At 30.3% G+C, this 24635-nt stretch overlaps 1 protein-coding gene across 1 annotated transcript in view; it reads right to left on the bottom strand.

The window, feature by feature from the left end:
* The window catches only part of LOC111635453 (ATP-dependent RNA helicase A-like), a 75003-nt gene that overhangs the window by 32100 nt on the left and 18268 nt on the right, over nucleotides 1–24635 (bottom strand). The window contains 7 exon segments of the mRNA XM_023380415.1: nucleotides 4404–4477; nucleotides 11707–11916; nucleotides 15413–15511; nucleotides 18449–18549; nucleotides 18619–18775; nucleotides 19328–19410; nucleotides 23449–23641. Of these exon segments, the coding sequence (XP_023236183.1) occupies nucleotides 4404–4477; nucleotides 11707–11916; nucleotides 15413–15511; nucleotides 18449–18549; nucleotides 18619–18775; nucleotides 19328–19410; nucleotides 23449–23641 (917 nt within the window).

Below are 24635 nucleotides of genomic sequence, written 5' to 3'. Positions count from 1 at the left end.
CTTTCCTGTTACACNGTCATGCATGTATTGCATGATAACAGTGGCAGAGGTCCTGTAATATAGAGATTGTAATCTGGAATGTATTGGTGGTCATTCATTCGAACTGTGGCTACACGTCTGCTTTCTTTTTTTTAATATTATTCTGTATAGTTTAGTTTTAATTTAAATTCTATTTCTGTAGAATTATCCTTCTTTACAATTTCTTTGTTCCTTTGTCTCAGACTTCCGAGAACTCGACTTACCCCTAACCCATCAGAAGGTAGGGTTAGAGCAATAGACAGCAACGAGGCTGGAGGGGGAAAAGAGACATTCCAGAGATATTCTTAGACCAGACTCAGAGACGGACGTGTGGTAACAGGCTCATAAATTGGAAATCGGAGAGCACTGCAGAAAGGGGCCTTAAGGAATGAATCGTTAGGAGAATCCAATCGACAAAACTGGAGGAAAACCCAAAAGGAGCCTGGTTGTTTTAAGAAGAGAACATACGAGCATGGGAAGCCCAGACGAGGAACAATTATACTTATTTTACAGGCGTGAGCCTTAATCTAACTTAAAACTAATAGATAGAATAGACAGAAGGGTACGCCAGAATTTTGGGTACCCTTCTGTCCTATGATCCTTCTCATTTCCCTTCTGTCTATTCTATCTATTAGTTTTAAGTTAGATTAAGGCTCACACCTGTAAAATAAGTATAATTGTCAGATAGAGGAGTTAACTACCGGTCTACTGTTATATCCAATCACCAAGGATTGTTGGAAACATCTAAAAGGGAACAGCAGGAATCCACACAGAATCTGTATATATATCAATTTCATCGCAAAATTAAATTTGTTTTAAATTGTAAGCATATGTATATTTTTTCCTTTTCGCGTTGTACATCTCAAAGAACAATCCTTATAAATATGAAACATTATTTCTTGTAAATATCCATGATTAAAATGACTATATAATTCGAAGTTTAGACTATTTACAAAAAATCAAAATAACTTTTGAGTCTATCTTTTATCCTTTTTACACTACCACAGAAGTGTGAGATTCCGAATTCGGATGTGTTTATATCATCTCATCATAATATCACATTGTAGTTCTACCTTCATTCCACGGTGTCATAAGATCACAGTACAGCTATACTTTTGTTTAATAACTGTCAACTTTTACAACTGGGAGCTAAACATCTGCTAAGTTCTCAGGCGTAATAACGACGCTTTCTCAGCACCTTTCGACCTAATAGCGCGATTTTAACAATTCAACATTAGACACGACAACAAAAGTGAGTCAGTCGTCACCAGTTCCTCGTTCGGACCACTCCCGTTATCCCTGTGCCTCGCCTTTGGATATTTCTTCGCCTTTGGATATTTCTTCGCCTTTGGATATTTCTTCGCCTTTGGATATTTCTTCGCCTTTGGATATTTCTTCGCCTTTGGATATTTCTTCGCCTTTGGATATTTCTTCGCCTTTGGATATTTCTTCGCCTTTGGATATTTCTTCGCCTTTGGATATTTCTTCGCCTTTGGATATTTCTTCGCCTTTGGATATTTCTTCGCCTTTGGATATTTCTTCGCCTTTGGATATTTCTTCGCCTTTGGATATTTCTTCGCCTTTGGATATTTCTTCGCCTTTGGATATTTCTTCGCCTTTGGATATTTCTTCGCCTTTGGATATTTCTTTGCCCTTGGATATTTCTTCGCCTTTGGATATTTCTACGCCTAAGAACTGTGTCTTCTGTTTTCTGAGTCCGGAACTGTCTTCTTTTGGGATTTCATACAAGGTAAATATCGACACGCGAACTTCTGTAAACTCTCTCTCTCAAAACGGGAAGAAACGTAATATCTTAATATCGTAATATCTTAATATCTTAATACTATTATATACTAAAGCGAGCAATGTATCTAATAGCAGCCCTAATGTATATCCTATCGTTAACCATTAAACAGTTGTTACGTTAAAAAAGCGTCTGAGTAAATCACTTCCGGTGCGCTGTCTCTCCTCCTATCTCGACTCTGATCGCCCCGTTACGCGACCGCTCGCGTGACCTAAATAACGCGGCTTCCGTGTCCGCCGAGACGCGGTGGTGTCATCCTGACAGGGCACCAAAGAGGTGCCGACCCTTCGGTCACAGAAGTAACAGTCTTAAACAATTTTTGCTTTGTATTTGTAATTGTAAAAGTATCAGATACCTACAAGAAAAGGCTGACACTTGATATTTTTTAACCTTGTGAAGTTTTTACCAATTTTTACCTGTGTTTTTAAGAAGAGTTCTTCAAAGCAAAAATTGTTTAAGACTGTTACTTCTGTGGTAGTGTAAAAAGGATAAAAGATAGACTCAAAAGTTATTTTGACTTTTTGTAAATAGTCTAAACTTCGAATTATGAAGAAATACATCCTGAGTTATTACAAAAATTGTAACTATAAAATGACTATGTTCTCCATGTTCTTCGTACTTACTGCATTTCAGCATTTACATTTCACATTCTACCATGCATTGTATTATGACAATTGTTACTTTGCCATGTTCTATCAACCCTTAAAAGTTATGACCATCTTTCCTGTTACACCCTGTATAACAGAGCTAGTTAGTACCTATTCATAATGTACTATGGTATACAATAAAGTGTAGCTTTAAATTTTCTGCAATGTAGCATCATTCATTCATTTTTAAATTCACAGAATGGATAAAGGATGATATCATGAATATAGACTATAATCAATAATCTATGTTCATAATAAAGGCATTTTAAATACAATAAATAAACATGAAGTTTAATATTATGGAAAAAATTCAATAATAAAGAGATCAGTGATGACTACATATAAAATCAGTAATGACTGAGAAACTGCTTATGGAAAAATCTCATCACTAACGATAAAATAAATCCAACCTACTTGCATTAGTTTAGTTATTTTGAACATAATTATTATTACTTTTATTAATAAAGTTTAACTAAAACTGAATTACTTCAATAAAAAATTTGTTTCATTTACTTTTTTGTCCTTTAAGATCTGTTTGTTTAGAAGATTCACTCATGTTATTAAAATTTTACAATTATATAAATACAATAATAATTTTCTAATATACTTTAAAAAATGCAGTTCTTTTGATAATCATGTTTCAAATTATATACATAATAAGATCAATGCTTTTAAAATTTCATTCAATTTATATTTACCACTAGAATAAAAAGTTTATTTTGAATCTAGCCATTAGTTCTTTTAAAAATATATTTTTTTCCTTTTTCTTTGAAGGATTAAGTTAATATTAGTAAACTGAGTATTTTGTTATATCTTTGACAGAACTGAAAAACTTTTATTTTACTCAATATAAGGGTCACCCAAATAAATAGTGGACAAATGTCAAAACTGGCAAATCTGAAAGAAATCTTCATGTTTGTTTAGGCAAAGATTCCAATGTCTCTCAGTAGATTGATGCCCCTTGCATAGAATTCTGGTGGCTGCTGATAAAAAAAAAATTCTTCAGTATTATCCTTCAACCTCATCATTTGACATGAATCTTTGCCTTCACAAAGCTTTCTTGAGGTCCAAAAATGTGAAAGTTGTAGTGCGAGTTGTAACTTGTCTGCCACTTCTAATTATGTTTTCCACAGTAGCAACTGATGCAGCAGAGATTACAGTGTGCATCTGACCCAGTCTTCGTTTATTCTGAATTGACTTGTGGCCTACCTTGTAACTCTTGCACTAATTATTCACTGTTGTTTGTCCTAAACAATGATCATCATAAACATGCTTCATTTGTCTATAAATATTAACACTTCTATTCCCTTCAACCACTAAACACCAAACTACTTGCCATTGTTCGATTCTGGACACTTCCGCTGTAACTAACTTAACATTAATCTGCCAATTACTGGAGATAAAATCTATTCTCATGAATACTTAATTCAGTCTGTGCTTTGTCTGTGATGAGCTTACCCATCTGTAAGATGGTCCCCTAATCACTACTTTGCACGATAAAATATGACACATGTCCACTTTCCATCTGGACAACTCTAATTTTATATTTCTGAAAATAAAAAAATTTCTTCTTAAAATATCAAGTAAAATAATTTGACTGTTGACTCTTGGATGAGTATTTGAATTTTTTTACTTTCAAACAACTATTTCCAACCTTTTCAGTAAACTGTAATAAAAAATATTCACAATTTAACATGAAATTTTTTTTACTGGAATTTTCAATAAAATTCTGAAAATAGCATGAAGTTCACAAAACTATATTGTGGAATCCATATGATATTTTAATATTACAATTATCAGGTAATTACAGTTAGGGCTATAATTTTTGGATCATAAAAACATACATAATGAACCTCCATTTTACAAATATAAAATATATATAATTAAAAATTTACAGTACTAAAGCAATAAATAAATAAATAAATATTACTTACTTGCATGAATCAATAACATAAACAATATCATTAATTGTAATACTAGTTTCTGCTATATTTGTTGAGAGAATAATCTAAAAACCAAAAAATAAAAATATATAAATTTTTAAGTACTTTTTTATACATACAATTATTATTTAAAATAGAAAAAAAACCAAATATTTATTAATTAAAAAGAACATGTCTATAATGACATCTTATATAAAATTTCACTACATTGAGCANAGTTAATTAATTTTCATTATAGACAGCTTTATAAAAGTATAAAAGCTCTCATAAAGTATTTTTCTGAGGTCTGTCTTATCAGGTAAATTACTGTACACAGTGTATTCATTAATTTTCATTTTCATGTAGTAAAGGCTCTATGCCTTCATAAAGGACGTACTTTTCCTTTGTTTAAGGGTATTTGGGCAGTTTATTCTCTGTTGTATTCTCAAGTAAACAATACATACAAGTACAGTACAGTATTTTCTGAGGAAACACTCGTACTTATTTTTTTTAACCCCATTCCCGATAACCCGGCATTTTCACAAACTCGGCTACCCTTCGGTCCACATTAGACCGAGTTTTCGAGGTTCTACTGTATTTATTAATTAAAAAAAACATGACTATAATGACATCTTATATAAAATTTCACTACATTGAGCATATAAAACACAAATTATTTCTTCTTACAAAAATTACTTTTATCTCATAACAGAGTGTAAACATACAGAATATATGACAATAAACAAAGTTTTTGAAAATTTTAAGAATAAGATTAATATTTTTTTGGGGGTTACTAGAAATGTTTAATAAAATCATGAGATATACTGTTTTAATGTTTCAGGCAGATACATCTACCAATATTGAATTTTTTTCTGTATTTATAAGAAAGAATGATGATCTTTGTTGCTTATATTATTTATCTAAACCTTAACATATTATAATTATCACTATGCTGACAACTTGGTCACTTACTCATGCAATCATAGATAATAGCTACTACCAATTCACCTGATTATATAAATTTAATCTTTTAGTTGCTGTGACATTATTAGAGGCAATGCTCTTAACTAATGTGTTTTTAATTTGAATTTTGTCCTTTTAATTTTTTCAATGAATAAACATTCCCCCCTTACACACTATGTTTATATTTTATGCAATATGTTAATCTATGGCATCCATATTTTAGTAAATAATACAAACAATGCATTTCCTTCTGAAAAAAAGCTATTTTGTAAACAGCATTAATTTAATAGTAAACTACTATTCAAAATTGTGTGCAAATAATATTTGTGAATTTTTATACTTTACAACTTTTCAAATATAAAACTTATCTTAACTTTTCTTTTAATCCATATTTACAGGATTCCTACTCAAATTTTTGTTTTAATTTCCATGACTTCCCCTGATCAACTTTGTACAAATTTCCTGACCCCATGTCCCTTACAGTATGTCATATTGACAAAACAAAACAACATTTGACTTACTATGCACATTTGTTTTGCTTCTCCAACATTTTAATTAGTTATTTTTTCTAATTAACAGTTATATATTTTTATAATTTCTGAATTATTAAAATGAAAAATGATAAATAGTATCATTTAAATTATTTATCATTTTGTTTACTTTGTAAATTTTTGGGAAAATTTAATGTAAGCTTGGGAGAAATTTTGGGTCCTGACAATATTCTGCATCCCTTTTCATAAGTTGTTTTGCACCATATTACTTTTTGCTGCCTGCAGTTGGCTACACTTAATCAAACATATTGCCAGCAAAATATCAACAAGGCAGCCAAGGAAGCAAATTCCCTGACTTTTTTTTTTGACAATTATTAACAAATTCACCATATAATGTAATTGCACTTACGTGTTGTTGCATTACCAATGGTGAATTTGAAATATAAATGAGTTCACAAGCACTTTTGATAGCATAAAGCTAGCATCATCGGGTGACTATTGAATACAGTGGTTTTCAAATTCTTGAATTTGAAAACCATTGTATTCAATCATTTGAAAACCATTTGTATTCAATATTCACTTGACAATGCTAGCTTTATGCTATCGAAAGTACTTGTGAACTCATTTATACTTCAAATTCACCATTGGTAATGCCACAACACATAAGCGCAATTACATTATGAAGTATAGGCATAAAGTGTACATTACTTTCAAATTCACTAACATTCCATGACTTTTTTTGAATACTAATGAAAATTCCTTACTTCCCAGGTGTGTAGGAACCCTGCATTTAATAAAATACATTTCTTAATTTTGTGCAAAATAAAAAAAAAATGGAAACAGGATTAACAGAAAAATATATTTAAAGAAAGAGCATCTTACTACACACTGATAAAACATCAATCCTCTCTTCAATAAAAAACATTCATCTTTCCAAAGGTTATCAAATATTTAACTCTTATTTAATATTTTAGTGTCCAAAACTAAGCATAATTATCAAACCCACAATTATTGCAAAAATTAGCATAACTAATACAGACACTCCTCAATTTATGATGTTTCGACAGATGATATTTCACACATATGTTGGCCAATGCAAGTGAAGCAGAAGCACTGGAAATCAAAATTTAAATTTAAGCTGCTCTACTGATGTATTAATGATCTTTCTTGATACTTGGTGTGTGTGTATATATGTATATATATACCATCATACATACATACATACATACATACATACATATACCATCTTATATCTTCTTGGGTTTTACAGTATACTCAATTATGTCTATAAAATACCCTACTGTGTCTCCTACTACTGGTGAAAAGAGGAGGAAGGCTATTACTCTTAATGAGAAACTTAGATAATATCTAAGCATGGCAGTTATAGCAATCACTCGTGAGTTTGGACTACTGCAATCAACAATAGTCCAAACATACATTACATGCTGCATAACCTTGCATATAGCCAACTGTTTTTTATTTTTGACTTGCAATGTGAATTTTCAAACTTAACCCTATCATAAGTCAGAGAGACTGCAGTAGAAGAAAATGGTTGTTAGAGTTAGCACTGTATGAAAATCATTATTATTTGACATGTTAAAAAAACAAATGCACATTTATGTAAAACACATATGCCATAAATACAGCAAATTGCACAAAGTATTATTGCTGTCTTTTCTCTGTGATCATCAAAAATACATTATTGCTTTTGTGAAAATGATGATGATACACAGACACCACAACAATTTTATTATAGAGAGTTAGTGGCAAGCTGGGAGCAAATCAGTTGTCTATGGAAGTATCAAAAACACAATGTGCCATAAAGCATCATATCCAGACAACAAAGAAAGTTAGGTGACAAAGAAAAATAAATGTTCAAGAGTTATAATCCTCAACAGTACTTTTATTTGATATTAACAGCATATTGAAATTGGATTCATTCAATAATAAAGCAATGTTTTGTTTCAATGGCCCTCCAATTAACATCAGAGAAGATATTGATTTGAAGATGACAGTATAAAGCTTAAACAGATGCACAGAGCCCCATGCTCTTCTCCAACATTACTGAAAAAAGGTAGAACAACAACATCCTGAAACCCCAAGTGAGACTTATCAGAGGTGACATGAGTCCAAACTTCTGCAGTGTGTGCACTTGCAAGAAACAACCATGTGCCATATTAGCCATTTTATGGTGTTAAAATAATCACTACGGTTTTTTTTATTCATTTTAATGTTTTCTTGTTTTGCACAAATAAAGTTAGATTTTCACAATCCAGTTATTTTGTTTATTAAAGGACATATTTCTTACATGTATATTATATTTCATATATTTGTGATCAGGTACTTTCTGAAATATATACTGATATGATGATTATGTTTACTTTTTGGACACAAGTTTATTTAGCATTACAATACCAGAAATATAAATAAAGTTCTGAAAATATGATCACAGTTTATAAAAAGAATAATTTCTCAATGAGCAATTTTGCAGAATGCAATTCATATATATTGTCATAAATTAATTAAACAACTATTGTGTATTATATTAATTAAGAATTAAAACAAAAATAAAAAGTAAAATTACTCTTATTAAAATTATAAAGGTGAGTACTCTTTAATATTTCTTACTTTTGTTACTCCAGGATCAACTGGTTGAAATACTCTATGTTGTTCTTCTCGGGGAATTTGTGAATGCAATGGCAAAATTAAATAAGATGGATTACCAAATGTTGGATGTTGTTGTAAATGTCTCATTAATGCAAATATCAAATTCCATCCAGGTAAAAACACCAACACTGCACCAGGTGTATCCAAGTTTTTTATATATGACAATAAAGACTGAAATTAAACAGTAAAAAATTATATATATATATTTTTTTATTTTAATATTATGGAATAATAATTTCAAATATTCTTAACATATTTCAAGAATCCATGAAACAAAAAACTGTTTACAATCTTAAACTATGTCTAATCCTTGATATACACAGTAGATTGGTTCTGTGTAAAATCAAAATCATGTAAATTGAAGTTAACCTTTAAATAGGAAATAAAGAGAGATTTTTCTAAGATCCTGTTTTTTATTAACCATTATACAAAAAAGAAAATTTTATTCTGCATCATCTTTGTTTATTGATAAAGAAACAATTTTTCTCCTCCCTCTTTTTTTTTTAAATTAAAAATCTTGAGCCACTTCTATTACTAACTTCTTTGGTCCTCTTTTTTTTTCTTAATTATTTTACTAAAGACATTGATGATGACATCTCAATAAAATCCATCATCAAAGCTTGAATTTTATTTCTTACAAAGTTTGATTAAAGCTTAAAACTAATTTGGAGAGCAAAAACATAGGTCATACTGAAAATCACAAACAATAATTTTTTTATAAATCACAATGTATTAATTATGAAAAACTAAAAACATTGCCATAATCTATAAACTATAAACAGCATCATGAGCGAGTTGGGATGTCAATAACTTCCATCATGTGACCACAGATAGCCAATAAAAAATGGCTGCAACTAACATTTTGTTTTGCCAGCATGCTGTGATTGAATTTCTCATTAAAGAAGGAATCTCCATTGCAGAAATTCATCAGACTTCAGCATGCATTTGGTGATGTGTCCATGGATGCCAGCAGTATTAGAAGATGGGTAAAACATTTTAAAGATGGAAATACAAACATCGAAGATCAGCCTTGTAGTGGCTGTTTGCAAACTGCCTCTAATTAATGCAGCAACAAAAAATGGATATGATCATTAAAGAAAACCAATGTGTAACTGTGGAAGATATTGCAGCAAATCTTGGAATAGGACATAGTGTATGATCAACAGTTTAGGATATTGTATCAGAAAGTGTGTGCCCAGGGGGTTCCCCATTTCTTGACTCACAGCAACAAACTTCGAAGAAAAACCATTGTTCAAGAACATGTTAAAAGATATGGAAATGAAAAAAAAAAAAAAAAGATTTTTTGCTGAGTATTGTGACAGGTGGTGAAAGCTGCTTCCACCATTATGCACCCAGAAAAAAAACAGCAGAGTATGGAATGGAACTACCTCAATTCCCCAACAAAAAAAGAGGACAAAGACAATAGAGAGGTTGCAACTGACGTTTTCAATGAGAAAACATGTACGCCGGATGTTCACCGCCGCTTTCCTATAATCCTAGAAGTTTGACAATGGTGTTTGAATAGTCAGTGGAATCATGCTCGATGTCCCAAACACCATTGCCAAACTTCTAGGCTTACAGGAAAATGGCACTGAACATCCGTATACATTTTTGTGTTGAAAACGTCAGCTGCAACCTCTCTAGTTCCATCCGTTGGAAAAGTTATGGACTTGAATTTTCTGGGATGCAGATGAGGTACTTCTGGTGGAATTTCTTGAACCTGGGCAAACCATTAATGCCACTCAGTATGTAATGACATTTCTTATGCTTTATTGTGCATTGCATTATAAACATCCTGAGAAGAATGTTCATTATGCAATGCAAAATAAAGCTCATCTTGCAGCATAACAATGAGAGGCCCACACTACTCATTACATCATGAAGGAAATTCAGAAAATGGGGTGGAAAGTTCTTCCACANCTTGGGCCACTTCTATTACTAACTTCTTCGGTGCTCTTTTTTTTCTTAATTATTTTACTAAAGACATTGATGATGACATCTCAATAAAATCCATCATCAAAGCTTGAATTTTATTTCTTACAAAGTTTGATTAAAGCTTAAAACTAATTTGGAGAGCAAATGTTCAGCACCGCTTTCCTGTAAGCCTAGAAGTTTGACAATGGTGTTTGGATAGTCAGTGGAATCATGCTCGATGTCCCAAACACCATTGCCAAACTTCTAGGCTTACAGGAAAACGGCACTAAACATCCGACGTACACATTTTTGTGTTGAAAACGTCAGCCGCAACCTCTCTAGTTCCATCAGTTGGAAAAGTTATGGACTTGAATTTTCTGGGATGCAGATGAGGTACTTCTGGTGGAATTTCTTGAACCTGGGCAAACCATTAATGCCACTCGGTATGTAATGACATTTCTTAAGCTTTATTGTGCATTGCATAATGAACATCCTGAGAAGAATGTTAATAAAGCTCATCTTGCAGCATAACAATGAGAGGCCCACACTACTCATTACATCATGAAGGAAATTCAGAAAATGGGGTGGAAAGTTCTTCCACATCATCTGATTATCATCATCTTGGTACCATGAAGGAGAACATGAGGCCAACAGCCAACACTATGAAATGGTGGAAGACATCAAGAAAACAGTGTGTCAGTTTTTTTGTAGGCTGGAACTTTCTGGGAATTTTCAAGCTCCCAGAACAGTGGAAAAATGTATTTAAAAATAAAAAAAATAGAGACTGTGTGGAAAAATAGTGTCTGAAAAATAATGTGATGTATTTATTTTTCCAAAAATAGATTAATCTGATTTATAAAGAAATTGTTGCTCGTGACTTTCAGTATGATCCTCGTACAACATGAAAGGATGGATAATCTTTCTGAAAAACAATTATGGCATGTATGAAAAACATTAAAATTTTTATTTCTAAGAAAATATATAATGGTNGGTAGTTTCTGAAATATATACTGATATGATGATTATGCTTACTTTTTGGACACAAGTTTATTTAGCATTACAATACCAGAAATATAAACAAAAGTTCTGAAAATATGATCACAGTTTATAAAAAGAATAATTTCTCAATGAGCAATTTTGCAGAATGCAATTCATACATATTGTCATAAATTAATTAAACAACTATTGTGTATTATATTAATTAAGAATTAAAACAAAAATAAAAAGTAAAATTACTCTTATTAAAATTATAAAGGTGAGTACTCTTTAATATTTCTTACTTTTGTTACTCCAGGATCAACTGGTTGAAATACTCTATGTTGTTCTTCTCGGGGAATTTGTGAATGCAATGGCAAAATTAAATAAGATGGATTACCAAATGTTGGATGTTGTTGTAAATGTCTCATTAATGCAAATATCAAATTCCATCCAGGTAAAAACACCAACACTGCACCAGGTGTATCCAAGTTTTTTATATATGACAATAAAGACTGAAATTAAACAGTAAAAAATTATATATATATATTTTTTTATTTTAATATTATGGAATAATAATTTCAAATATTCTTAACATATTTCAAGAATCCATGAAACAAAAAACTGTTTACAATCTTAAACTATGTCTAATCCTTGATATACACAGTAGATTGGTTCTGTGTAGAATCAAAATCATGTAAATTGAAGTTAACCTTTAAATAGGAAATGAAGAGAGATTTTTCTAAGATCCTGTTTTTTATTAACCATTATACAAAAAAGAAAATTTTATTCTGCATCATCTTTGTTTATTGATAAAGAAACAATTTTTTTTTTTTAAATTAAAAATCTTGGGCCACTTCTATTACTAACTTCTTCGGTGCTCTTTTTTTTCTTAATTATTTTACTAAAGACATTGATGATGACATCTCAATAAAATCCATCATCAAAGCTTGAATTTTATTTCTTACAAAGTTTGATTAAAGCTTAAAACTAATTTGGAGAGCAAATGTTCAGCACCGCTTTCCTGTAAGCCTAGAAGTTTGACAATGGTGTTTGGATAGTCAGTGGAATCATGCTCGATGTCCCAAACACCATTGCCAAACTTCTAGGCTTACAGGAAAACGGCACTAAACATCCGACGTACACATTTTTGTGTTGAAAACGTCAGCCGCAACCTCTCTAGTTCCATCAGTTGGAAAAGTTATGGACTTGAATTTTCTGGGATGCAGATGAGGTACTTCTGGTGGAATTTCTTGAACCTGGGCAAACCATTAATGCCACTCGGTATGTAATGACATTTCTTAAGCTTTATTGTGCATTGCATAATGAACATCCTGAGAAGAATGTTAATAAAGCTCATCTTGCAGCATAACAATGAGAGGCCCACACTACTCATTACATCATGAAGGAAATTCAGAAAATGGGGTGGAAAGTTCTTCCACATCATCTGATTATCATCATCTTGGTACCATGAAGGAGAACATGAGGCCAACAGCCAACACTATGAAATGGTGGAAGACATCAAGAAAACAGTGTGTCAGTTTTTTTGTAGGCTGGAACTTTCTGGGAATTTTCAAGCTCCCAGAACAGTGGAAAAATATGTATTTAAAAATAAAAAAAATAGAGACTGTGTGGAAAAATAGTGTCTGAAAAATAATGTGATGTATTTATTTTTCCAAAAATAGATTAATCTGATTTATAAAGAAATTGTTGCTCGTGACTTTCAGTATGATCCTCGTACAACATGAAAGGATGGATAATCTTTCTGAAAAACAATTATGGCATGTATGAAAAACATTAAAATTTTTATTTCTAAGAAAATATATAATGGTTAAAAACTATATAAAATTTTTAGAGTTAAGTATAATTTTAATTAAATGAAATTAAACAATATTTTTAAACATTTAAATTAATTAATAGTAGTAGTGTAATGGGAACACTAATCACAAAATTATTTGTCGAGTAAATTAAGATTACAAATAATAAAAATTTGTTGAATGGAATTATTTCATATCAGAAAATTTGAGAGAAACCTTGGGCCACTTTAATCACAAAATTAATTTTTCAGAATATAAATAATTTTTTAATGGAATTAATATTTTCAGATCACAAAATTACTTTTTCAGATCAAAAATTTGTCAAGTAAATTAAAATACTACAATAATTGGAGACTGGTATTTAAATTTTAAAAAAATATATCAATTGGATATATACGAGGTGTGTCTTTTAAGTAAGTACCGTTTTAAAATAGGGCTGCTGTAGTGCTATGGTTGGGGTCCCCGCAAATGTGCGCTGAGTACTTACATCTGTTGGCTAGCCACAGACACAATTATAGAAGAATTTGTTTGTTTTATGTTTGTTTGTGTGTGTTTAAAATGTCTCAGACAATTGAAAATCCCACCAATTGTGAAGTACATGCGGTGATTCATTTTTTTTAATGCAAAAGACGTAAAAGCAGCTGACATTCATTGGCAGATTAGTGAGATGTATGGAAAAATCATTATGAGCAATAGAATGGTAAGAAAATGGGTTAGAGCATTTAAAGATAGGGATACTAATGTCCATGACGAGGAGTATACTGGGCGACTGTCTGTCATTACTGAAAACTTGGTGCAGAAAGTTGTTGTAAAAGTTCAAGTAAACTTAAATATCGGAGTAAAAATCATGACAATTTGAAATATTTTATCAAATTTATTATTATAAAATTAGATAATTTGTTGATTAAATTACATATGTTTAAATTAATTATTTTCTTGAAGTGAGTGGTAATTTGAAATAATATAACACTAAAAATATTTTGAAAAAGTTTTTTATTTTTACATTACATTAATCCAGTTTATTTAAGTGTTTCCACTTTTTCCTTCAGTTTATCTAAAGTATGACACATTTCTGCCAGTAAGTGCATGAATAAATTTTCACAATTGTTGACAATATATTCTCGATTTAAGTTTTGATATTTTAAAATATGACACCAGGAAAACTGATTTTGGAATTCGTCAATAAATTCTGGGTCATGTATTTGGTAATGGGAAACAAAATTCCAGCTTAGATAATCTTTTAATTCGCAAAGTCTCTGTTTTTCATTGTTGGTGTTTTAAAACTTTTTTATATCAAACTTATGTATGAAGTTGGTAATAAAATCATCTGGAAGAGTTTGAAATTCGGCGATTTTATTCCAATCAAGATGATCTGAAAATCTCATTAAGAAACGTTCAGGTAATTTCTGATATTGGCAAATTAACTCCCATTTTGCATAATCAATATGCTGTATAATAAATGAATAAGGGAATACGTAATTTTTCCATATATATTCCTAATTAAGTATATGTATTTCCTAATAATCTCTATAAAACTTAATACTCAAAGACCATAGTGTTTATGGCAATAATACATGATATCCACAGGTTTTTGCCTCCCGTGAAATATTGGAAACTTTGTTGTATATTTATTAATTAGTTGGTTATTTAATTCTTCCAATAATTTTTTGCAATGTATAAATCACAAAATAAAATAGCTATATCTCTAAAAATAGCAGGAAAAATAGACAGGTGACCACTAACCCAAAAGTAGCAATTTTTTTTTCTTAAGACCAATTTTATACAATGTTATTTCTTCAATGGCATTAATATTTCTTGATAAGATTCATTATGAAATATTAATGAAGATTACTATAAATGAGCAATGATATGTAATAATTTCTTATTATAGCTTGATTTCTGTATGAGCCATTATAACTTTTGCTATTTAAAATAAAATTTATATTCTGTAGAAGAAAATTTCTAATTTTTACACAATAAAATTATTTCAAAGCATTAAAAAAATTATAAGAAAACTAAATCAAAATGATCAAATATATATATTCATATTAGACAATTATTTGATTAAAATCAACATTAAAATATCAGAATTCTCAAATTTATAAATATTTCATCATACTCTAAATCAATTAACAGAATCTTCTTACAAATTTAAATCTAATCCATAAATACAATGTTTTTAACTAACACTTACCTCTATTAATTCAAATGATAATTCTTTTTCACTCATTTTGGCCATTGCACTTTTTGTGCTATCTGAATAATCTGCTCCAATAACTTTATTTAAATTTTCCTATTATAATTTAAAAATATATTTATTAATGATGTTATTTAAAAATGATATATATTTACTATGTTATTACATATCTGTTTTTAATTACGAGGTGTGTTCAAATGAAAGTGATTTGAAGCGTCGCATGTGAACAGTTTTCAATATATTTTCGTGAAACAAACACGATACTAAAGGTTTATGTACCACACGTGTGTGCGCAACCAGATTTGTGGTAACTTCATTCATAAGAATGTGGCATTCATTTCAAAATGGCTGGTGTGGATGCAACTGCGTCCAAAACGGATAAGCAAGCTGTAATTAAGTTTTTAACACTGGAAGGGTGTAAACCAGTGGATATTCATCGCAGAATGCTGGCTGTGTATGGTGACATGTGTGTGTCAAAGCCCATGGTAACAAGGTGGGCGAGAATGTTTAGCAACGGTTGACACGAGACAAGGGATTTGCTGCGGCCCGGTCAGGCGCACAAAGTTGTGACAGAGAAGTTGATTACGGACATTGACACTGCAATCAAGGGAAATCAACGTCGAAACATTTGTGACGCCGCAAATGAGTTAAATGTTTTCATCGGTACTGTTCACAATATTGTCACCAACATTCTGAAGTATTGAAAAGTTTGTTGCCAATGGGTACCCCGCATGCTGTTTGAACACCACAAAAAATAGAAAATGGGCCTGACTTTACAGCATTTGTTGTGCTACAGGGATGATGACGGTGACGACTTTCTGCAGCATATAGTGGCAGGGAATGAAACCTGCTGTCACCACTTCCAAACAGAAGGGAAGGCCATCAGCATGCAATGGAAACATCCCGGCTCACCTAGGCCCAAAATTTCAAAACTCAGCAGTCAGCTGGAAAGGTGATGTTGATGGCATTTTTCGACATTCAGGGACCCCTATTACTGGAGTTTAAGGAGCCAAACATCTCCGTCAATGCCCAACGGTACACCCAAACACTTGATAAGCTGCATAAGGCTATCAAAAACAAACGTCCTCATATGCCATTGTCAGATGTCATCATTCTGCATGACAATGCAAGGCCACATGTTGCCAAGGTGAGTGTCAAGACACTGGCCTGTAAAAAGTGGGAAGTCCTGGAACATCCAGCTTACAGTCCAGATCCGTCACCATGCAACTATCACATCTTTGGACCGCTGAAGAAAAGTCTAATGGGTCAACAATTTCACTCAGACGATGACGTAAAGGCTGCAGTTCTGAACTGGTTCCATGATCAAACAACATCCTTCTTCACAAATGGAATTCATAACCTTCCTAAGCAATGGGTCACCTGCCTAAACACCATGGGTGATTTCTTTTAACAAACTTTGTATGCATTTCACTCATTAAATAATGTTTTTTCTATCTATGTATATGTCTCATTTCTGTCCCTACGCATCTCATGGATACACACCTCGAATCACTTTCATTTGAACACCCCTTATATTATTCAGTAATCAAATTTTAACAAGTAAAAAATTTAATATAAAACGTTTATTAATCATTATCCTAAATGCAATAATATACCATATAAATTACCAATTATTTCATAATATAAATATATATTTTATACTGATTTTTCATTTTATCTTATTATTCATGTATACAGGCATACCCCACTGGTATGGCAGGTTAGATTCCAGGCCACTGCCATAAATATAGTCTTAATGTAAAACACAGCCCTTTTTTTGTTACATTTCTGCCTACGAAAGTCAAAAATTGTACTTATACTACAATTTATTAAGTTCAAATAGTGCTAGGCTTAAAAATTTGAATAAGTAAAAATAATAAATAAATAGCCATGAAAATCTGTTAAAAGCAAGGTAAATACAAAAATAATAAACATGAATATAACTGAAATGCAACATATTAGTAAAGCACTGTAAAATGAAGCACCTTAATAGTGAGTAATATCTGCATCATATTTTTCAACATTTATTTATTTTTAATTGAAATTCTATTAACAACAATTAATTAAGCCCGCCCTGTACTTGATACGTATTCAGCATGTTTTAAAAATATTTGGTATTTTAATTGATTATCCTATTACTGGTTTCTTTGAAATTTTTTTTTAAAAAACCTATAAAATTGTACAAATTACACTATTGATCTCACACAGTGTAATTTGTACAATTTAATAATGATTTTAAGAGCTTTTAATTTCAACTTTTTTGAAGAAAAGTTTTTAAACCTAATCTTTTCTACTGTTTATTACTTTTATTAAAAAACTTGTTTAATTTTTTTAAAAAATTTGTTTTAAATCTTATCCAACATGTAATTTTACCTACCTACAGCAACCTTTTAAAGCAAATTTTATAACATATCCATTCAACTGCCAAATTTTTAAATTTCAATTTGTATTTAATAATCAGCAAGTATCTATATAAAAATAAGGACCGAAGAGAGGTCATTAAGACCCAAAACACATTTCCATTAATAAAGCCTATATCAATGAAAGTTCCTTGTATGATAAGTTATTGAAAAAAGTCAAAAACACCTTTAAGTTTTTAAAAAAAAAAAACATTTGGTATTACAGTAGAGTGTTGTTTATCCAAATCAATTGGGGACTGGGGTTGTTTGGATAACTTATTTTTCGGATAACCGATTATGTACGAAAAAATATATTAAACTATCCCATGTTGAAATTTTTCTCCGTTGCATGTCACTTCACATTGAATTTTCGTCAATGTTAAGCCTAATGAAAACTTTTTAAAATAATAATCGTGGCTATTGTATTGTTAAAAATTATTTTTTTTTTATTTTGTACAAATAAAATAAGTATATTGAAAAATATAAAAACAAAAAAAATTATACTTTAGAAGTTAATCTAGTATCAAAAACNCTGGAATTCTTTCGGATAACTGACATTTCGGATAAACGACGCTCTACCGTATATATTAATACTATAAATACTTATATAAAAATTAATGATAGAAAAACATACATCAGGCTCTTCACTATCTTGTAAATCATCATCTTTACGTTTTTTACCACTTGGTGGTGGCATAAACTTCAGCATTTGTATACAGTCTTCTAAATAAAATTCTATAAAAAAAAACTTAATCTGTAATTTTTTATAATAAATTAAATAATAAATATAGATAAATATTTTACCTTGTACAGGATATGATCTGCCTGTTACTTCTATAATTGGACAATTATAGAAGTATTCTTGAAAAAGAGATGTGTCAATAGTAGCTGACATTAAAATTACTCTTAACTCAGGGAATGTGCGAACCATATCTCGAAGAACCACCATAATAAAATCAGACTAAGGAAATAAACAACTTAATCTTAGAACTTCAAAATTTCTTAGAATGAGTGATTAATAATTATATATCACACATCATAATGAATAGAATAACAAGCTTAAAAAGTATTCTTGTTTTAATACCATCTGAAACTCTGGATATTTAAAAACATTTTAAGTTACATTATTTATTAATGTAAAATTTGCAGCTATAAATGATGTATCCATAATTAGATGTCTTTTATATTTAAAAATAAAAAATAATCACACTGAGTTTAAAAAGCTGATCATAAAATAATAACTTATTAATATCCTATGTATAATAATCTAATTTACCAAATCTCAGGTAAGACATAATAATATTTGTAATATAAAAGTATATTAGAAATATTATTACATCTTATAAGAATTGTTTGAATAATTTCAGATCTATTTGAATAAATATTTTATTTAATTGCTTTAGATTTTAATTTATTCAAAACAATAAATTGAATTACCTATTAATCAGAATTTAATCATAAATAAAATTTAGAATAAAAAATATCGCTTATTTTTAATAAATATTCCACATACATTAACATCTCGCTCATGAATTTCATCTACAATTACATGCGATACACCTCGTAAACCAGCTTCCAATTTCCTTAATAAGACACCTATCAATCAAAAATAAATAATTAGTAATAAGTAAAATTTTAAAAATTTAAAACAAAATTTAATCTATTAACTATTTAAACTGGATAGTTATACAGAAAATTACAAATTATAAATAATTTTTTAAACAAAAATTAAAATAAAAAAATTAAGTTGCATTTAAAAACAAGTTTTTAATATAAAAAATAATTTTTTAATACAAACACAACTTAATCAAACCCTAAACTATATAATCACTAAGCCAAACTTTCCATGTTATTTGAAATCCAAATCAAATCTGGATAGAGGTATTGTACAAATAAAACAATGTAATTTTAACTAGATTTATCTATATATATAAAAATGAATGTCTGTCTGTCCTTCATGCATTACTACACCATTTATCTGATTGCCAGGAAAATTTGGGAAGTTGTATAATACACTCCCGCGAAGGTTTCTGGCATAGTACATTTATCCTACGATAGGTGGCGCACGTGTATTCGTGCATTTCATATATAAAGTTGACATGAAGAGTGCATTTGCATAAGTTTGCTTTATTCAAAGTCTTCATCTTGATGTTCGATTTTATGTTTGAATTTATATTTATGAATGATTCTGGAAGATCCAGCTTATTTTTCGAATTTAGTAAAGCTGAAGAAGCACCCAGAAAGAGTTACAAAAACGTTTATTCATCACATGAACCCACCAGTGGCCAAGCGGTCTTAGTATCCTGAACACTGATAGTTCGATAATGGGTTTGTGCCTCGCTCGGACAGGCTGGCCATGTGGAGTTTTCCGGGTTTTCTCCACGTCTGTAACACCTAAATAGGGGCCAGTTTCCCTTAAAAAAGACCTCCCAGAAGGCATCCCCCTAGGCAGATTGCCCAAGTGTTGCATTGCCATAACTTAACAAACAACAACCTTTATTCATCATTTAATGGTACTATGCACTGGTTAATGGTTGCAATGAGTCTTAATTATCGTTATCCTGGTGTGGTAAGCAGATATCTAAAAATTTTCTAATTAGACTTAGAAGAGGGAGGACATTCTTGCACTTAATAAAACGGGCAAGATCGGCTATAATCTAATAATCTTAATCTTTGCTATCAATACTTTATTCCCAAGCAATGCTGGGCTCATCTGCTAGTTAATAATAAAATTATTACAAGATGGTGGCTTAACCACATACCTCTCACCCAAATTAATTTAATCAACCAGATTTCTTAAATCCCAAAAAATTAGGATCAGGACCACGGTTTTTAATATATGAGGCAAGTCAATTCTATTAATTAATTAATTGAAATCAGTTCAAAATCTTTTAGGCACATTTCCACATTTTTAGAGAAGTTTCCATGAGTGTACATGCTCCATTTATATAGCATTAATATAAACAAGACATTAATTTCTTTCTGAATTTTATAAAATACAGTTAAAGTCCCTAATACAGCATCCAGTAATCTAGATGTCAGATAGCTGAATGGTTAAGGCAGTTAAGGCATCCTAACTGCCAACTGGTGGTCCGTGGACCTCCAAAGGTCAGTGAGAAAATTTTGCTGGTCTGTAGAGAAATTTGGACATTGATCAACTTGGTTATGCAAAGTGTTATGAAAGAAATGCAAAATGCTTGGTTCTTTTTCTCACTCATGGGGGGGTTTCTTATTCGAATCTAAAACCAACACAAAATGACTATTATCAATAAATAATCAACAATAAATAATGTTGCGAGGCAATTGTCGTCCTTTGTAGAAAAGAACCAAGAATCATAAACTTATTTCAAACAAGCAACAACAAACTTCACACTAATTTGTTACAGTTAAACAATTGAATGTCATATTAATAAAGTAAAATGGAACTTTTATGATCATTATTCTGTAGATGTTTGTATCATTTAAAAAATTTATGATAGTTGTCCACAGGATTCAAATTTGTGAGTTTAGTGGTCCATAAGATCAGAAAGGTTGGTGATAGCTGCTCTAGAAGACCCAAGATTAAATGCAGGCAGTTAAACCCCAAGAATTTTTTGGATGAGATTTTTCCTGGATATGTCAAGTCCCGTCTCTCACCAATCAGCCACCCTCATTGTGGACGTGGCTGAATCCATAATGGATTTTTAAAAAGGCCCTCTTAGTGCCCACTGGGCAGAATAAGCTAGGGGGAAAAAATATTAATCTGGCTTTATTATGTGGATCAATGTCCAGTGGGTATAAATATTACCAGACATGCAGTCTAATATATCCAGAGGACAAACAAAAATTATTGTGACATCATCACAATGCTGTGCTGCAATTTTTAATTTATTTAATTTAAAATATATGCTCTGGACCTCAAATTATTACTGTCTTGCCCCTGTATACCCTATTTCTCTTGATAACAACAGAGTCATACTGATCATCTATCTATTTATCATATTCTGGGGAAAATCTATCTATACCATTCTGGGGAAAATTTTTTAAATTGAAATTGCGTGATTTCCAGTCTTTACAGGAAGTTTGTATATAGTTAATCAAGGCCTCCTGCTCCTATGCTTTCCATATCTGAACCATACCTGATTGTAAAAAATTATCATTAAAGTTTTTGTAATCTAGCCTGTTCACTGGTATAAGACCTCATGTATATATATGTATAATTAATACATACTTTAAATAAAATCATCATCAAGTGCTAAAAGCAATAGATTATTCAATTGACTGTTCTTGAGATTGCAAGTGATTATAGTTTCTGCTTAAATCATCCAGTTTGTCCATGGAACATTCCATGCTGACAGTTGTGTATATCTGGCAAATTTCAAAAGTGCACAAACCAGAAGGAAAGCTGATGAGGGGTTTTGAACACATATGAACATTCTTTTTTATTGATATGAATTAAATTCACAAAATTTAATTTTGATACAAAAATGTTTGTAGCCAATCAACATATTCATCTACATACATTATTTATGAGACACATTTTTAAAGTAAGGTCCATTTTGGAAAAAAAAATGAAGGAAAAATACTTTATTACAGCCAAAAGGTACACATTTCCTTTATTTTTCCACATATTTCTAACATTGTATCATCAGTTTCTTTATTCTATTCTCAAAGAAATCTGTTGGTAATGTCTTGAACCATTCAGTAATGCTGTTTTTCAGTTCATCATTTTCAAATTGCTTTAATGAAACCCCTTTCTTTAAATGCAAAAGCAAGAGATAGTCACTTGGCATGAGATTGGGACTATAAGGTAAGGAGTCAAAAATTTCCATTGAAATTATTGCAATAATAATCACCCTCACATGAGTCAACAACATTTGAACTTTCTTGAACTGTTCAATTGTTGTTCAATTTTGCTGGGAAATTTTTGACCACCCACCTTAGAGCAATTATCTCACATAGTATTTATAACCTGCTTTTACATTTAAAAAAAAACCTTTTTTGAAGCAATTTGAAAATGATGAGAAACTGAAAAACAGTATTACTGACTGAGTCAAGACATTGGCAACAGACCTCTTTAACAATGGAACAAGGATGACACAATATCAAAAATGTGTGGAAGTCAATAGTGAATAAGTAAAAAAGTATGCTTTCTTTTCTTTTGATTATAATAAATTATTTTTAGCTTTAATATTTCTTTCCTTATTTCAAAACTGGACCTTACTTTACAACAGTGCCTGATAATAATATTTTAAATAATAAACTAATTTTAAATTTCTGAACTAACTTTACAAATTAGATAAGTATTTATAATAACAGTATATTCAATATTTCTTCTTCCAGAGTAAAACTAATAGATGGATATATAGATACTATTATATGAATAAAGCAGTCTAATTTGTCCACGGAGTAAAATATCTACATATTGCTTGTAGATATGATGGCTCTGCAGACAAATTAGATAGCTTTATTCATATAATAGCATCTATATACCCATCTATCAGTTTTACTGTGAAAGAATCTCCTTTTCTCCCTCCCTGTACAAAAATCTCCTTTTTAGATCTGGAAATACATAGATTACCTGAACTGCTATAGTCAATATATTAAATAAACACAATAAATAATAGATATAAAATATATATAATTAATACTTACCAACAGTACAAAATAATATGCTGCCATAAGGACGAGGCAAACAAGATTCAAATCGTACACTGTAACCTGTACTATTTCCTAACATTTCACATCTTTCCTCAGCAATTCTTTCAGAAACTGAGACAGCACTGATACGTCTTGGCTGAAATAATCAAATTTTTTTTATATAACTAAAATCCAAATTACATAAATACTAATTCATTACTCATATCATTTGTATCATAATCTTTTAATTATAATAAGATATTAAAACATATTCTTAAGTGATGATAACAATTTTAAAAGTAAAGCAATTATTAATAATTTTTAATGATTGAAAATTACAATTTATTAATAGGAATAGAAAGAAAACAACCAGATTTATTTTGTTTCTAACTGAAATATGCAATTATGAATAACAATCAACAAATAAATCAACAGAAGTCTAACCAAGATGCTTTAATATTAAATAGCAGACTATCCGATTTGTGAATAAGAGACTAAATTGATTATTTTTCATTTTCTAGAAGGGACATTTGCAAGTGTAGTATGGATGATTCACCATTGGATGCATATCACATGATTACAGTTTGTATCTTTTTGTCAAAATTACACGAGAAGGTTTTGGTGTTACTTGTTTTTTGTTTAATAATTTTAGAAAAGTAATTGCTGATACTGATTCGTTTTTCAAGATATTTATTTTTATTAAAAAGACTAAATTGTTTATCACATGATGTTGGGCTCTATGATAATGTGGTCTTTTTCCTTTTTAGGTTGATAGTGAAAACTGTTAGTAATTTTATGTTAATTGCACTTGGGGCCATGGTTTGCTCATTATTTCACCAGTGGTTAGCTTTGGATATTTGGGAAACTATTCAATTTGTGAATAAGAGATTAAATTGATTTTTTTCATTTTCCAGGTAAGATATAACCTAGTTTTCTGGTAATTATTTATTTTAATTTTGTTTTTGGATAGTTCTCCCATTTAACCTGTCCTGTGTTATTCTCGACAATTCTCGGGGTTGTGACCTTTGACCTCGACTGTTGGACCCAAGATATCTTGTTGCAGTATTGGTATGTTTTTGGAACTAGATGTCGCTAGTTGTTATAATTTTTATATTAAAACTCAATTCCAAAATATTATTTTTTTGTTTATATATTTATTAATATATCTATTTTGTTTCTGAAAAAAAAAAAAAAAAAAATGC

The sequence above is a fragment of the Centruroides sculpturatus genome, unplaced genomic scaffold (genome assembly GCF_000671375.1).
Source record: "Centruroides sculpturatus isolate CEXI.00-Female unplaced genomic scaffold, Cexi_2.0 scaffold368, whole genome shotgun sequence".
NCBI classification, from domain to species: domain Eukaryota; kingdom Metazoa; phylum Arthropoda; class Arachnida; order Scorpiones; family Buthidae; genus Centruroides; species Centruroides sculpturatus.
Note: the sequence above shows the minus strand (reverse complement) of the source record. Positions and strands in the feature narration are given on the sequence as shown.